Source organism: Bos indicus, chromosome 17 (assembly GCF_029378745.1).
Source record: "Bos indicus isolate NIAB-ARS_2022 breed Sahiwal x Tharparkar chromosome 17, NIAB-ARS_B.indTharparkar_mat_pri_1.0, whole genome shotgun sequence".
Lineage (NCBI taxonomy): Eukaryota > Metazoa > Chordata > Mammalia > Artiodactyla > Bovidae > Bos > Bos indicus.
The window spans coordinates 69,688,849-69,704,279 of NC_091776.1; the positions used below are offsets into that span (position 1 = coordinate 69,688,849).

Below are 15,431 nucleotides of genomic sequence, written 5' to 3' on the forward strand. Positions count from 1 at the left end.
CCCCGTTCCCAGGGGCCCTCGGTGGCGCTGGTCACATCTGGGCTGGTCCCCTTACCTCACCGCCTGGCACGGAGGCCCCTGGCCTGCCTTGGAGGCTGCACCTCAGGGGTGCGTGTCCTCCAGGCTCTGGTCGCCCCACCTGCGGCCTAGTGCGCCTGCTACCCCGCCCTGGGGCAGCCCCCTCCTCCTCCGTGGTGTCGCCGTGCCAGCCTCCCACAGGGCGCACCTGCAAGGCAGCGCCCTCCTCCCAAGGCCTCCCACCCTGTCTTCTGTGGAGTGGCAGGGGGCCGGCCAGGGGAGCGCTCAGCCCGGGTCCTGCCCCCCGGCCTTCCCTCGCCAGCCAGTGGCTCTCCTTGACTGTCTGCTGGTCTCCACCTGCCTTGGCGGCCCACCCCGAACGGCTGTGGGTCGCCTCCTTGGGGAGCGGGACAGGGCTTCCCTGATGGTCCTGCCCACTCTGGGCCCCTGCCTGGTCTGTGACCTGGTACCTGCCTAGCAAGGATTGAGCCTTGACCTCCGAGAAGCCCCCACCTTCTTCTCACGTTTTCAGGTGTTCCTCCCATCATGGAGGCAGGTCCTGGCCGAGCACTGGGGAGCGAGCTGGTAGGTTCAGGGCAACTCTTCCTCATCTCCAGCCACAGTGGTGGAGGGGAGACGGTCCTCTTCACCCAGTGCTGGACTTGGAGGTGCTTGCGGGCAGGTGAGGGCAAAGCCAGGTTGAGAAACAAGCGAGAAACAGTGCAAAACGGGGTGGCCGCGGGGCGCCCGACTCCACGTCCCCACCGTGCCCCTCCCGCACCTTCCAGCCCAGCCTGCACTGCCCCCTGACAGGGCTTGCCCACCCAGAAACTTGATCCATTTTCCTCAAAGATGGGCAAAAAAAAAGTTCTAAAAATAGCCCACCTGGCTCTGCTCTGCTCTGCTGGCTGTTTCCGTGGCAACCCTCTCCTTCCCAGGAGTTCCAGGTGAAAGGGTTCTAGCAGCCCTGGTCCGGGTGGTGCCCGGGGGCTCCTCAGTCACAGCCGGCCAGTGGAGGCTTTAGGAGACCCCCAAGTGGTCAGGGAGAGCTGTGTGTGCCAGGCTGGCGGGAGCTCGAAGGGGCCTGTGAGGCCTCTGCATGCTGCTCCTCGGTGTGGTGGCTGAGTGCCAGCCCCCAATGTGTCTGTGTCCTGATTCCCAGAACCTGTGAATGTGTTACCGTCCGTGGCAGAGGGATTGTGGCCACGGGGTTAAGTTGAGGACCCTGAGCTGGGGAGGTTACGCAGGACCCACCTGGATAACCTGGGGTAATCACTGAGTCCTTGTGAGAGGGAGGCAGGAGGGTCAGAGTCAGGAGATTGGAAGATGCCGGTCTCCTGACTCTGAGGATGGAGGAAGGGGCCACGAGCCAAGGAATGGGAGCGGCCTCTACAAGCCAGAAAAAGGAGGACACGCCCTCCCCAGGAGCCTTCAGCGGAGCGCAGCCTCGCGGCAAGCCCGCACTTAGGGCCTCTGCCCTCCACGGCTGTAGGAAATTAAGTCTGTGCCACTTGAAGCCGCAGGAACCATTTCCCAGGGCTGCAGTAACAAGTCTCCACAAACCCATGGTTTCACACCACGCAATTTTACCTTCTCACGGCTCTGGAGCCCGCAAGTCCAAAATCAAGGTGTGGGCGGGGCTCTTCCCTGGTGGCCCAGGGAGAGTGTGTCCAGGCCTGTCCCCGCTGCTGGTGCTGCCGGCAGCCCTCAGCTCGTAAGTGCTTCACTCCAGTCTCCATCAGCGCGTGTGTGTTCTGCCTCTTTGCCTCTTACGGTAAGATCCGTCATGGCAGATCAAGGACCGGCCCTACTCCGGTATCATCTTAACTAATGGCAGCTGCAGCAACCCAAATAAGGTCACATTCTTTTTAAATTTTTACTTACTTTTGATCACAGTGGGTCTTCATCGCAGGCTTTCTCCAGTTGGGGTGAGCGGGGCTGCTCTCCAGTTGCAGCTTCTCATCGGGCGGCTTCTTGTGTGGGAAGCACAGGCTCTAGGCGCCCGGGTTTCAGCAGTTGCGGCTCTCGGCTCGGTGGGTTGTGGACGACAGGCTTAGTTGCTCCGTGGCATGTGGGATCAAACCCGCGTCCCCTGCATTGGCAGGTGGACTCCTATCGACTGTGCCACCAGGGAAGTCCTGTGGTCACATTCTGAAGATCCAGGAAGGACATGAATTTGGGGGGGCACACCAGCCAACCCAGGGTAGCCCCCAAGGGTTGGAAACTCCTGCACTGGCTGTGGACTGCCATGCTCTGCTGGCCCGGTTGGGGTGGATGGAGAAGTTGCGACCGCTGCCTTGGGAACGCATCAGTAACCTCAATGTCATGGATTTATTCTCTTCTAGCAAAAAAAGGAGGATTCGTTTTTGCATTTAGCCAGTGAAATCCAATGGGTATTTTGGGAGTTGGTGCTTTTCTAGAAATGGTGGTGTCGGGAGAACAGGCTGGAGCCCTTGATGCCACGGGCTGTTGCGGCACATGGTCCCGCCATCCCAGAGCTGCCAGCATCGTTCCCTGACCACCCCTCCAGCCCCACTCCCCGGCTCGTGGGCCAGACTGGGGGCTCTTCCCAAGCTCCACAGCCGGGAGCTGCCGCTTGCTGTTGTCACTTGAGCCAGGGAGGCTCCGGGCATCCCTGGCTGAGGAACGTCGTTCTTAGAAGGTGCCAGCGCATTGGCCTGGAGTTCCGTGGGGAGGAAGGGCAGACCTGGCCTCCCCACCTGCAGGCCAGTGTCGGCTCTCAGGAGTCGTGGCCTTTGTGGCTGGTGGAGCAGCTCGCTGGGCTCCTGCTTAGTTGCTTTTCTGTCAAGTTTGTTTTAATATTCTTATTTTTAATTATTTTTAGCCATGCTGGGTCTTCGTTGCCACACACGGGCTTTCTCTGGTTGCAGCGAGTGGGGGCTACTCTCCAGTTGCGGTGTTCAGTCTTGTGGCTTCTCTTGTTGCGAAGCAGCAAGGCTCAGCAGTTGTGGTTCATGGGCTTAGCTGTCCCGCAGCACGGGGAATCTTCCTGGACCAGGGATTGAACACGTGTCCCCTGCATCGGTAGGTGGATTCTTAACCACTGGACCACCAGGGAAGTCCTGTGTGCAGGTTTGATCTGAATGCCAGAAGCCCCAGGAGCAGCAGCGTGCAGGCAGGCAGGCGGGCAGGCAGCAGGGGTTCAGCACAGAGGCGGCCAGGCCGGGGGGAAGGAGGCAGGAGGCCGGGCAGGCAGAGCTGCTTCCTCCTGCCCCGGCCTCCTCCTCGCCATCCCCCCCAGCTCTCCCGTCCTTCCTCCGGCACAGACACTCCGTTCAGCCCCCTTGGGCCAAGCCTCTGCTCTCTGACCCCTTCATTTTCTCGCCCCCAGCACAGTCTGGCAGGCCCTCCCCAAGGCTGTGCTGTGCCGAGTCCTGGCCTTCACGTGGGCACTGCCACCAGCCAGGGCTCCCTTGTAGCTGGGAGCGTGGCTTCGACGTGGCCCTGGAATTCAGGCACGGCTGCTCTCGCAGTTGTAGCATTTCTGTAGGGTTTTGAGTCTACGGATAGTTCAGTGTCTGCCGTGTTGCTGAGATGTGGGCGGTTACTTTGTTCCTCTCACAAGCTCATTGTCCCCGAGTTTTAGTCCCAGTGGAAGTGGGGACACAGAGGACATGTGGGTTCAGAAAAGCCTGAGAGCCCCCAAGGCCACCTGCTCGAGAACCGCAGCCTAAGCCACTTTGCACACGAGCGTCTTCCTTCCCCGGACGACATGCCCGCCAGCAGAGCTCCCTTCTCAGGTGGGGGGCGCGAAGCAAGCTGCCCTGTTCATGCACGTGAGGGGATCTGCCGGTCCATTTTTCAGAAAGTGTGAGTGGAGTTAATGCCACCTGTCCTTTCTGCCAGCCTGAGCACGGTCACATCGAGTGGTCTCATTTGCATCTCTGATGAGCTTTATGTGTGTGTCCAGTGTGGATTTGCTGCTTGCAGAGACCCCTGAACTGAGACCTGGGACTCGACATGGCCAGAGTGCACCATTTGGGGGCCAGGGTCCCCTTCCTCGTTCAGCTCCTCCCTGCACTCCGCCACCAGAGCCTCCTCTTTAACGTGGACCTCTGCTCAAATGCCCACACAGTCCGTTTGGCCACAGGATGGAGGCCCAGGCTCCTCAGCGTGCCCTTTCCCTGCTCCAGCTTGCAGTTCTGTGCCCCTTCTCCCGACCCTGCCCTCCTGTGTGTGACTGCCGCCTCTGTGCAGGCCTCCTGGGACGCACCCAAGATCAGTCGTCCGTTCACTCCCCTCCCTCTCCCTCCTCGTGCCCTCACTGTCTCTCTGGGAGGCACTGGCTGCCCCTCCCCACAGGGCAGACTGTGCTGCTCAGCAGTTGCTGACCTAGTGCCTTCCCATCCCGCCCCAGACACCCAGCCAGCGCCCCAGGAGCAGAGCAAGCAGCTCCCTGTGTCCCGGGCAGCTGGACCTGACCTGGACCCCAGAGCTGCTTGCTGAGGTGCAATGACCTGCCCCCCACCCCAACTCCTGGCCGCCCTGCAGGATGATGCTCAGAGTTTGGGCAGTCAGTTCTTGCTTGGAGTACAGGGGCTCACGTTCCAGCTGACCACAGCCAGGGTTCCCCCGCCCCATGCCCTTCCTGGTGCCCAGCAGCAGCCACGCTGACCAATCAGTGGCCGTTTTGCTTATTAGACATGGTGAACCCGGGAAGCGAGAGGAGGTGGCGTTGTAACTCAGAGCCCCGGCTCTGAAGCTGGCAGGCCTGGAGGCTGCAGAATCCACGACTGTGGCCCTGGGCAATCTCAGAGCACCTCCTGACCCCCAGACCCACCTCATCAGGTCATCAGCGTGCACTCACCAAGGCAGCGCCTTGCCCAGGGCCCGGCACCCAGATACGTCCCAGCCATTTGAGCCTTTCTCAGGTGATCCAGGAGGAGGAACCGCCTCCATGCAGACCGCCTGGGTTCAGATCCACCTCTGCCCCCTAGCGGCAGGGCCCTAAACCCGCGATTCAGTGTCAGGAGCTGCGTTTTCAGGCCTGCAGAGTGGGAACCGTCGCTGTCTGCCAGCCACCTTGCGGCTCAGCGTTCTCGCTGGTCAGGCGAGGGGTCAGGACCTGGCCCGGCACGTGTGGTCTCCAGACGCCGGGTTGCTTCAGGGCTGCCGTGGGGCTGGATGGGTGGGGTGAGCCCTGTCCCTGGCCCGGCTGCCCCCCCACCGCCTCCTTGCTGGGGGGGCCCTCCTCGGCTGGCCAGGCACTGCCCCCAGCTCAGGGTGTGCGCAGCGGTGACTCAGCCATGGCCGCCCCCACGCACCCTGCCTGCCATGGAAGGAAGTCTGTTCCTCATGCTGTGTACTTTTTTCAAAAATCTGTATCTTGGGTTACAGATTTTCGTCATCAAAAAAATATATATATATATAAGTTTCTTGCTGATTATTTCTGAAGCAAGGCATCTTAGAAACCCTGGGCACTCACAGGCTGGTATCGAAGCAGCTGCAGGGCCCGGGCCAGCCGTCCACCCCGCCCCACTCGCCACAGAGGCCCCCTCGAACGCAGGCTGGGCCGGCCGGGGGCCAGGCTCCAAGGTACCCCAGACTCCCAGGACAGGGCGCCAAGGGCACCTGGGGCCCCATGAGAGGTGAGGGGGTGGCAGGAGGGGAGTGAGCCAGGGACCCCTGCAGCCCGGCGTGAGGGGGCTGCTCTGGAGGCAGATAGACTAGCCCGCGGTTGAGGGGGCGGGGGGAGTACGGGGCCGGACTTCACCTCCCCGAGCCCCGTTGCCTGTCTGTCCCCCGGGGACGGTACAGTCCTTGCCTGACAAGGCCGTTGAGAGGCCACGGCCAGTGTCTCCACGCAGAAGAGCCCACAGGCGAGTGTGGCCTTGCTCCTTGGAGGAGCCCTGCAGCAGCAGGGAGGGGCTGTGACTGTGGCCTGGGGGGCGTCCCGGGGGGCGCTGAAGGTGGGCCGACGTCATGCCAGGGACACAGAGGGCAAGCCCAGGGGCACGAGCAGCACTGTGTCTGCAGGGAGTGGGCGGCTGGGTGCTGCTGGGAGGCGGGCGGAGAGCGGACAGGGAGGTGAGGTGTGGGGAGTCGGGGGAAGCGGGGTCCGCCGGGCCCAGCCTGTGACTCGGGGCCTCTGCGGGTCTGGGATGGGAGCTGCCCACCCCTGCCTGTACCCCGCAGAGCTCAGCCGGGCCCTGTCATTCAAGCTGGTTCCTCTCTCCATCCCACCCACCAGGGGGCTGCGGGACACCCCGCCCTCACCCGCTCGCTCTCCCGGGCAGCTCTACCTGCCCCTCCGTCCTGGCATCACCCCCCCCCCACCCCGGGGGCCTCAGTGTGCGCTGGTCCCTGAGAACCACGCCGCGTCTCTCCACAGATGACTCTGGGGATGACGAGGACGGGACCCCCTCCCCAGCCGACAAGAGCGAGCTCCACAGCACCATCAAGAGCCTCTCGCTGAAGCTGGACGACCTCAGCACATGCAATGAGCTCGTGGCCAAGCACGGCGTGGCGCTGCAGCGCTCCCTGAACGAGCTGGACGGCCTCCGGATCCCAGCTGAGAGCAGCGAGAAGCTGAAGGCAGTCAACGAGCGGGCCACCCTCTTCCGCATCACGTCCAATGCGATGATCAATGTGAGTGCCCGGGCCCGCGGGAGGGGCCGCTCGCTCCCCAGTGGGTGGTCCGGGCTGCTCCTCCCTGCTCTCCGCCTCCTCCATGTCACCCCATCCACGCCCCTGGGGCCAGGCCAGGTTGCTGGCCCTCACTGTCAGGTGGAGCCCGGAGCTGGGCGTGGGGACCGGCCGGGCACTTCAGGCCTGGGCACGGGAGGCCGTGCTGAGCGGAGCAGTGAGCTCTGTGCCCACAGCAGGGATGCAGCTGCCACACTGTCCCAACACAGCTGCTGCCCACCCCCCGTTCTCGGGTGCCCAGCCCAGACGTGGCGTGTCCGGGACCCCTGACCAGGGGGGCTCGTGCACGTGGGGGGGGCCTGGCATTGGGGGGTATCCCTCAGCTAGCAGAGCTTCCCAGCTGAGGCTGCCGCAGTCTTGCCCACCTGAGAGTAAGGGGCTGAACGAGGGACCACGTGTGTGGACTGAGGGTTCAGCCCCTGGGGTCACCCTCTGCACGGGTCCCAGGAGCCACATGGCAACATGACCAGGAACCCAGAGGGTGTCTCAGTGGTGGCGGAGGACAAGGCTGAGCCAGGCCGCAGGGCCCGCCCTCTCTCGGCCTGATGAGTGCTCCCTCTGGACACAGGCCTGCCGGCCACAGCCTCCCCTCCAGGTGAGCCCCCCAGGAGGGCACACCCTGGCTGGGATGGCGGCACTGGGAGCCAGGGCCAGGCGTGGGGAGTGGAGGCGGGCCCAGAGGACGAGGCCGGGGCAGGCGTCGGGCTGGCCACGGTGGCAGCAGGTAGTTCCCTGCTGGGGACTCGGGCCCTGCAGCAAGGGGCCTGGGCGGAGGCTGGGCCAGCCGTTCAGCAGCAGGGGAGCCGAGGGCAGTGGGACGGCGGGGGCTGGAGCCCACTGCATGCCCAGCCCCTGCACCCCGTCCCCGGACTCCAGGGGCCTGGGTCAGCGCGTGTCTCCTGGTAACAGGCTCAAGGGCGAGAACGCGCTCGCGGGTCCCCACAGCTCCCGTGACCTGGCCTCCCCGCCTGCCAAGCCTGGAGCCGCATCATCTCCACGGGCAGTTCTGGGTTTTCCCAGATAATGAGCTGCTCAGTTGGCATCTCTAGGCAAAAGAATTTATCGGGCATCAGAGGCTCATCTGTGTTTACAAAGCCATCAAGACGGCTTGCCACCTGAGCGCATGATGAGTTGTGTGGCGGGAAGGAAGCTGAAGCCCTGGGGTTGGTCAGGAAGCCCGTGGGCAGCTCTGGTACCAGAAGACGTGGCTGCGTGGCGGAGCCTGCGCTCTGCCCGCCACGAACGTGACCCTGAGGAGGGCCCCGCCCCGTCTGGCTCCTGTGAGGGGCCGAGAAGTGAGGTGCTGGGAGACCAGGCTCGAGCAGACGCCCCATTCCTTCTGGGGACCCTTCCCTTCAGCTGCTCCTCGCCCGGCAGGAGTCGGCGTGGCTCTGGGAGGGCGGTCTGCATGGCTGACAGACACCGAGTGCCCAAACCCCCACCGTGTGCAGAAGGGCCACGCAGGCGGAACGTCCTCACCCCTGGCCAGGCCTCAGCCTCCACCCCGGTTCTGAGGAGGGGTTGGACCAAGGAGCTGTAACCAAGGCCCGTCCCGCCCAGGACCCCTTACCCTCCCCATGGCCTCACCATTAACACCCACGTGGAGAGCTGCTGGGGGCCACCAAAGCTGGACACAAGCCCAGGTCTGTGCAGCCTGCGGGGGGAGTGTCAGTCCTCGTGACCATCAGGGTGAGACCCCCAAGGGCCACAGAGGCCCCTCCTACTCTGAGGTCAACACATGGAAGGTGGCCTCTGCCCAGGCCCAAGCCCCGTCTCGGACGCCGAGACCCTGATGCGCCTCTTACCTTTGGGCAGCAGCCGCACCGGGTTCTTTCCTGCAATGGTGGGGACCCAGGATGGGTGGGAGCTGCCCCATCTGTCCCCTAGATCCCCCAGGTCTCACGGGAGGAGGAGGAGGCCAGATCTCCCACTGCTGGGAGCCCCTGCCTCTCTACCACCCCCTCCCAGCTCCCTGCCCTGATTGTGGGGAGCCCTCCACAGGAACCTGGGAGACCTCTCCTCCTACCCACTCCTGGCCCCCACCCGGCCCTGACCAGGGGGTATCCTCCATGGGAATCTGGGGACCTCTCCACCACCTCCTGTGGATGGTGAACAGCTGTGGGTTCTCCACCTCACAGGCTCCAGTTGAGCCTGGGTCGTGGCAGGGGAGCAGGAAGCGAGGGCCAGCTGGTCAGGTGGTCACCTCCACGGGAGGCCCAGGGAGGCAGCTGCTGGACCTTCACTTTTCCTCGGGAGTCCAGGGTTGCCCAGCCTTCAGGAGAGAAGCAGGGCGAGGCTGCTGAACCTCCTTCAGATCTGCGGGGAGGTAGCGTCGTTCTTAGCCTTTAGATCCTGAGCTCCCAGCAGGGCAGAGAGGGAGGCACGCTGGAGTTTCCAAGGCCCCAGGGACTGTGGCAACTGAGGCAGGCCTTCCGTGGCCCTGCTCCCCAAGGGCGCCTGGCCTCAACCGAGGGCAGCCCCTGTGATGCGTGTTCGAGTTACAGGAGGCTGGGGTTCTGCATCAGGGATATTGCAGTGTTGCCTCTGCTGTGCTGCGCCTTCTAGAACACCCCTACCCCTCCACACCGATGCTGGGCAGATCCCTGCTCATCTTTCCGAGGCCCCGGACGTCACCACGGCCAGGAGGTCCTCCTGTTAGATCCCCCAGGCAGCACCACTGAGCCCGCCAAGATTTAACCTGCTATTTCCGCGTCCGATCCCCACCAGACGCTGTACCCCTCAGGCCAAGTGCAGGTCTTACCTGTGGCCCTAACAGTGGCCCCATGGGCTGCCCGAGACACCACGCTGTGGTCTCACTGGGCCTCACGTCTCAGGAAAGACGTTCCAAGTGGCCCAAATCTCAGTAACCTGCTACAAAGTCATCCTAGCCCCATTTCCTCAGCTGCCGCGTCAGTAAGAAAGTGCGGGTGCTGCCCCCAGGCCAGGCCCAGAGCGCGGTGCAGAACCACCCGGTCACCTGGCCTTACAGAGACGTGACCCGGCCCAGCTGTGGAGAAATAGGAACAGGGCTTTATGCTGTCAGATCGTAAACGCATTTTTCTCACGGGAAGGTCACCCGGAGCCCACCCACAAGCCCAACAGCTACTCCCAGGCCTGTCTCACAGTCCGCTTGGCTGGCTCAGCCCTGGTGCCAGGGGCTGGGATGGACCACGGCCCACAAGGAGCCAGACAGAAAGAGAAGCAACTTCCCGTGGTCACACTGCTGACGAGGCGTTCTGCACACCTGGCCCACTCAGCAGCGTATGGTGGGGAAACCGAGGCAGCTGCTAAGGATAAGGGCCCAGGTCTTGAGGCTCCAGAGCCCCCGACTCCAGCCTGTGGCCTCCTAGGGGGCAGGAGGGTCAGGAAGCCCCCCTCTGCCCACCCTCACCCCACCTCCAGCCCTACATCCCCGCCTATCCCACTCTGCCCTGTTGGCAGGTCCACGCATCTCCGGGGCTTTAAAAAATCTATTTAATTGAAGTGTAGCTGATTTAGGATGTTGCACTAGTATCTCCTGTGCAGCACAGTGTCTCAGTCACGCACGTGTTCACGTTCCTGTTTTGTTCTCGTCCACTGTGGCTTATCCAGGGTGCTGACGCGGTAGGACCTTGTTGTTTCATGGGCTTTTCTGCCCTAGCATCGTGCCCGTCCTCCCCGCTGAGCTGGGCGCCTGCAGGGATTGGACACGGTCTCCCTCATGCTGCGGGAGCCCAACTTCCAGGCGTGGCACAGAGTCTGGCATGTGGGAGCGTCAGTGAATGAGAAAGACAGCGGGGTGGGGCAGAGGCTTGTGAAAGAACACAGGAGCGACCGAGCGAACCGCTCCGTGTCTGGCAGAATTCCCTAGTGAGCGATTCCGTGAGACTGATCAAAGGCAGCCCGGCGGGCCTGTGCTGGCATCGCCGACCAGGTAACTGCATCACTGCCATTTAGGAGGAGCCTGACAGCACTGTGAGCGACCGGGGTTCCTAGGCTGAGCCTCAAAGTGTGTGCAGGGCACCCCCAACCCTGGCCTGGGTGTGGAGGCCGCAAGCCACACCGGAGAGCCAGGACACGCCCTGTATTACAGCAGTGGCTCCACCATGGGGTCTGAGGTGGAGACAGGCAGAATTAACACGTCACCAGTGCATCTTTGGGTGTTAGCTTCCACGGGGTGAAAGAATGCATTCCCGTCTTCTTCCCCCGAGCTTGTCTTTGTGGTGAAGCAGATGCCCTGGTTCGGGGCCAGCCTCTGGGGCATGGCAGTGACAGCAGGTGCCCAGGATGCCCCGCTTCCTTCCTGGTGTCTTGTTTGCTCCCCGCAACGGCCACACCTGGTTGGTGTCCTTACAGCTTCCTTGTCACCGTCATTTGGATCATTCAGGTGCTACCCCGAGGCCCAGAGTGAGGGCAGCCCCAGTGTGGAGGTGCCGGGCCCCCTGGTGGGCTGACAGCCCGGGACCCCTTACTGACGCGGCCCCTCTGAGCTGGGCAGGAAGAGAATGAGGGCCACCGACAGGTGAGCAGAGCTGGGGGGTGGGTGCGCCCCACAAAAGACCAAAGACAGTTGAGGTGCCGGAAGCTGAGGGGTGGGGGCCACCAAGACCCCCGACGAGGGCCCAGCAGGACAGAACCTGCGCACTGGGTCCCTCGTGTGCCAGGGAAGGTAGCCGCCCACAAGGGACACGCCCTGCTGCCCGCGGCAGAGCTGGCCAGCGGGGGGGCTGCGGACCCTGACGGCAGGGGCACCGGACGCGACCAGCACAGCTGGGCCTGAGGCGGGGGGGCCAGCTCCAGCTGGGGGAGCTGTGAGGACAAAGGCGGGCTGAGCAAATGTGCTGGGGGCTGGGGAGGCGGACGGCGAGCGGGAAAGCGCCACAGCAGGACAGGCACGTGGATGCAGAGGCAGCAGCTCCGGGCACTGGGCCGGGGCCTCGCCTGTGGGGCGTCGGAGGAACAGACCAGGTCAGAAGTGGCCCTTTCCCGCTGGAGACCCTCTGGGGCTGCTCTGAGCCCCGTCTGGAGAGCATGGGAGGCCCCTCGCACCCACCCAAGTGGAGCCACCCTCCAGGTCCTTCCAGGGCCTGCAAGCGGGCTCCCAGCAGCTTGCTCACTCGGGGCCTGGGGAGAGGAGTAAAAATAGATTCCGGGACGGCCTAAAATCGGTCGGCGAACTGGCGTCCAGATGGGGCCGGCTCCTGCCCACAAGGGTGAACTATTTTGAGTCTGGAAGGAGCTACTTGAAAATGTGGAGGGAAGTGAGAAGCCGCCCCCACAGGGTCGTGAGCGAGTGCCCTCCACGTCCAGGGATCCAGGCTGAGCCAAGCCCACAGGAGCAGGGGGCCTGGCCCCAGGAGCGGCTCAGCCCAGAGGGGTGGCGAGGCTGGTGGATGCACGATGTGGCTACATGGCTGGTCCTGAGCCACAGAGGCCTCCTGGAGAGCTCGGCACTGCTGTGGCTCCTCGGGGGCCCTTGTTCTCAGTCTCAGAGCCTGGATGGCTGTGCTTCTCCCCAGGTGGCCACCTGTGACCTGGGCAGTCCCTTCCCACCGTTGGGAGGCGAGCGCAGAGGCCAGCCTGCCGCTCCTGGGTGGGAGGGGAAGGTGGCTCCCCAGACCTGGCATGAGCTGCTGGCCACACAGGGGGGCTCACAGAATTTCCCCCTATTTGCTGCCTTTAGTACCACAGAGCAGTGGGGGCGGGTCCAGACGATGTGGCCCACAGGAGGGTCGATGTAGCAAGGTGGCTGGCTGCCCGCCAACCTGGGAGCCCAAGGCTGAGAGCCAGCCACGGGGCCATGCACCCCGGGCAGGGCCTGGCTGCTGCAGGGGAGGCGTGGCCCTTCCCCCATCCTCCCTGTGAGCTGGGTGAGCGGAACCTGCTGGGTGTCGAGGGCTGGAGACCATTTCCGAGCTGGCCCTGTGGCCGAGGGTGCCTGCCCTGCTCAGTCCTGGGCGTTGGCCCTTGAACCCACCTCCTCTGTGGCTCTGAGGGCCACCCAGTCGACACCCACAGACTCCCCGGCACCTTCGTGGCCCAGCCGGGGTGGCTGTGGCCAGGCAGGAGACCGATGGTTTCTGAGTGGCTGCTGGGAAGGCCAGACCCAAGCAGGGGTCCCAGCTCTGCAGACCCTCCTAGACCTCTAGAGGCTCCTGGGCCAGGTAGAGAGGGGTGCAGAGACCCAGGCGGAGGCCCGACGCCCTGCTCACCGGCCCGCGTGTGGGGAACAGGGAGGCTGTGGTTGCGATGAGGATTAGGATTAGGGGGGACGAAAGCGATTTAGTGTGCGTCCTCCTTCCTCTGGGTGCAGCTGGGCTGGGGGCGCAGCCCAGACCCTCGGCGTCTGCCCCACAGTACACCTGCTGGGGTGACTGGCAGCCGCTTCCCTTGGGCCCCAACGGGCTCCCCAGGTGGGCAGCCCTCAGCTGTCCTCACAGGCCTGCCCCCGGGTGAGTGGCAAGGCGATGCCATTAGGGGCCCTGGTGCAGGCCCAGGGCGGTGTGGGCGGCTCTGCAGCGGCCTGGGGCGCTGCTCCTGTACAGGGCGGGGCCTCGGGGGAGATGAGATATGACCGTGCTCATGGCCAGGGTCAGCCAGGCCCTCCCAGGGCTGCCGGGAGCCACCCCCGGCTGCCTGCCCATCGCCGGGCCCCAGGCCTAATCCAGCTTAGCGAGCGCAGCTCAGCATTCTGGGCGGCGGGGCCAGGCCAGCCCCTGCTCCCTCTGCACCGGCCGGGATGGGGCCCGGGGAAGGGCGGCAGCCTCAGGGGAAACCACTGCCTCTGGGGACGGACACCAGGTAGGCAGCTCGGGGCGGCGAAGGCACGGGCTCCCATCACCTGTAGACCTCCACCCCTGATCCCTGGCGTCGGTGGGAATGGCCCACCCCGGCCACATGCAGTCCAGAGGCGGCCCTGGACTCCCTGTGCCCCTGTGGCTCCGTGTCGACCTGTCCTTCAGAGACGGTGAGGTGGGGGGGCGCCGGGATTTTGGCGGGCAGCCCTGGCCATGTCAGCAACAGTCTCAGCTTCAGGGACCAGGCAGGGCAGCATCCCGAGGAGCCCGGCTCCGCTGCAGGGAGGCCCTGGAGGCCACACCAGCCCAAGGGGCGCCCAGACAGGCGTAAGTATCCATCTTGACAAGGGAGACTCGGACCCTGGTCCTAAAGCACAACCCGCTGTCTTGAGCAGGTCCCTTGGCCTCCCTGAGCCGCACGTCCTCACCATACTTGTAATGGTTCCTCAGCGCTGTGAGGATGCCCCCGACAGCCCTTACCCCAGCCTGTGGGGGGGTCAGAGGGTAGTGGGGCTGGAGAAAGGGAGGAAGACACAGGGGCCATGTGGGAGGGGGAGTGTGGGGAGGGACGGGGCCCCAGAGGTGAGTGTGGAGGAGGTCCGGGACCAGGTCTGAGAGAAGCTGGGCGAGAAAATGGTCGTTTCTAGAGTATTTAGAGCCTCATGAACATCAAGAGGAGGAGGAAGGGAGGCTAATTCATCTTCATACCACAAGCATCTTTCCCTCCTTGGCTTTGTCGTTCTCTAAGTGTTTATTTGGCTGTGCTGGGTCTTGGCTGCAGCCTGCAGGAGCTGTTTCCTTGACCAGAGATCAAACTTGGGGCCCCTGCGTTGGGGGAGTGGAATTTTAGCCACTGGATCACCAGAGAAGCCCCTTTTTACGCTGATTTACATTGCTAACTTGAGGTATATGGCAACATGGTTCAGTTATTTATTCATTCTTCTCCGATTCTTTCCAAGTTATTACAAGATACTGAGTCGAGTTCCCTGTGCTGGACAGTAGTCCTTATCTTCCCCTCCTTGCTTTTGCTGGCAGGGCGCTGAGGCCACGTGGAGTTCTCTGAGTCTGTGTGAATTATGCAGGTTGACCTTTGGCTCTTATATACTGTTGTTTGTGGCTCTTTCACAAGCATTGTTTTAAATGCTGTGAGTTATATAAAAGCAAAGCATCCACCTCTGTTAAAACTGGAGGGGTGGCTGCAGGATCTCTGCAGGGTTGGGGGGAGTGACGGCAGCAGGTGCCACGAAGCAGCGCTTCGGCAGAGGCCCTTGGGGAGCTGCCAAGCCAGTCCAGTGGGGCAGGCCAAGTGCCACCGGGCAGGGCACCCACAGACCCCAAGAACCAGAAAACCGTGAGCACCCATCACGTGTGTCTCCCATAACAGGGCTCCACGCATGGCTCAGCCCTGGTCCCTTCATGCCCTACCCAAGACGGGCAAGCCAGGGGCCCTGGCATCCTGTCCTGCTCGCCCCTTCTTCACCTAGGCAGCCCCTCCTCCCTGGGCCTCAGTTTTGGGGGCTTAGGAGCCCCCAGCAAGGGTCTTCCCTGAAGCGGTGGGCCCAAGAAGACAAGGGCACACCCCTCCCACCAACTCTAGGCCTCTGGGGTGAGTTTCTAACACACCACACACCCAGCTCAGTGGCCCGAGAGCTGCCCAGACCAGCAGCGGAGTGGACCAGTACCCTACAGTTAGGGCTCCCTCCTCGGGTGGCAAACAGGTGGCCGGAGTCCAGACTACCTGACGGGGCGCTGGGGCTGTGCTCAGGTCACTGGGGTCAGCAGGGGAGGGGTGACGCGTGCTCGGGTCACTGGGGTCAGCAGGGGAGGGGTGACGTGCGCTCAGGTCACTGAAGGCTGGCAGCTCACCAGGGTGGGCTGAGCTCTGGGTCAAGGACCTGGGGTCCTGGGGCTCCTGTGTGGGGGACGTTTCTGAGGGGGTGCTCGGCCCTCCCATCCCTCTGCTACCTCTTA

General features: G+C 63.6%; 1 protein-coding gene across 3 annotated transcripts in view; it reads left to right on the top strand.

Annotated features, from left to right (window-relative positions):
- Nucleotides 1–15,431, top strand: part of OSBP2 (oxysterol binding protein 2) — a 124,133-nt gene that overhangs the window by 92,339 nt on the left and 16,363 nt on the right. For 2 of the 3 annotated variants that reach the window (XM_019978013.2, XM_019978012.2), the window contains exon 3: nt 6,371–6,627. In XM_019978013.2, coding sequence (XP_019833572.1) covers nt 6,371–6,627 — 257 coding nt within the window. Of the gene's footprint in view, nt 1–6,370; nt 6,628–13,367; nt 13,465–15,431 lie in introns of those variants that run through there. The other variant, XM_019978014.2, reaches the window with a different exon arrangement.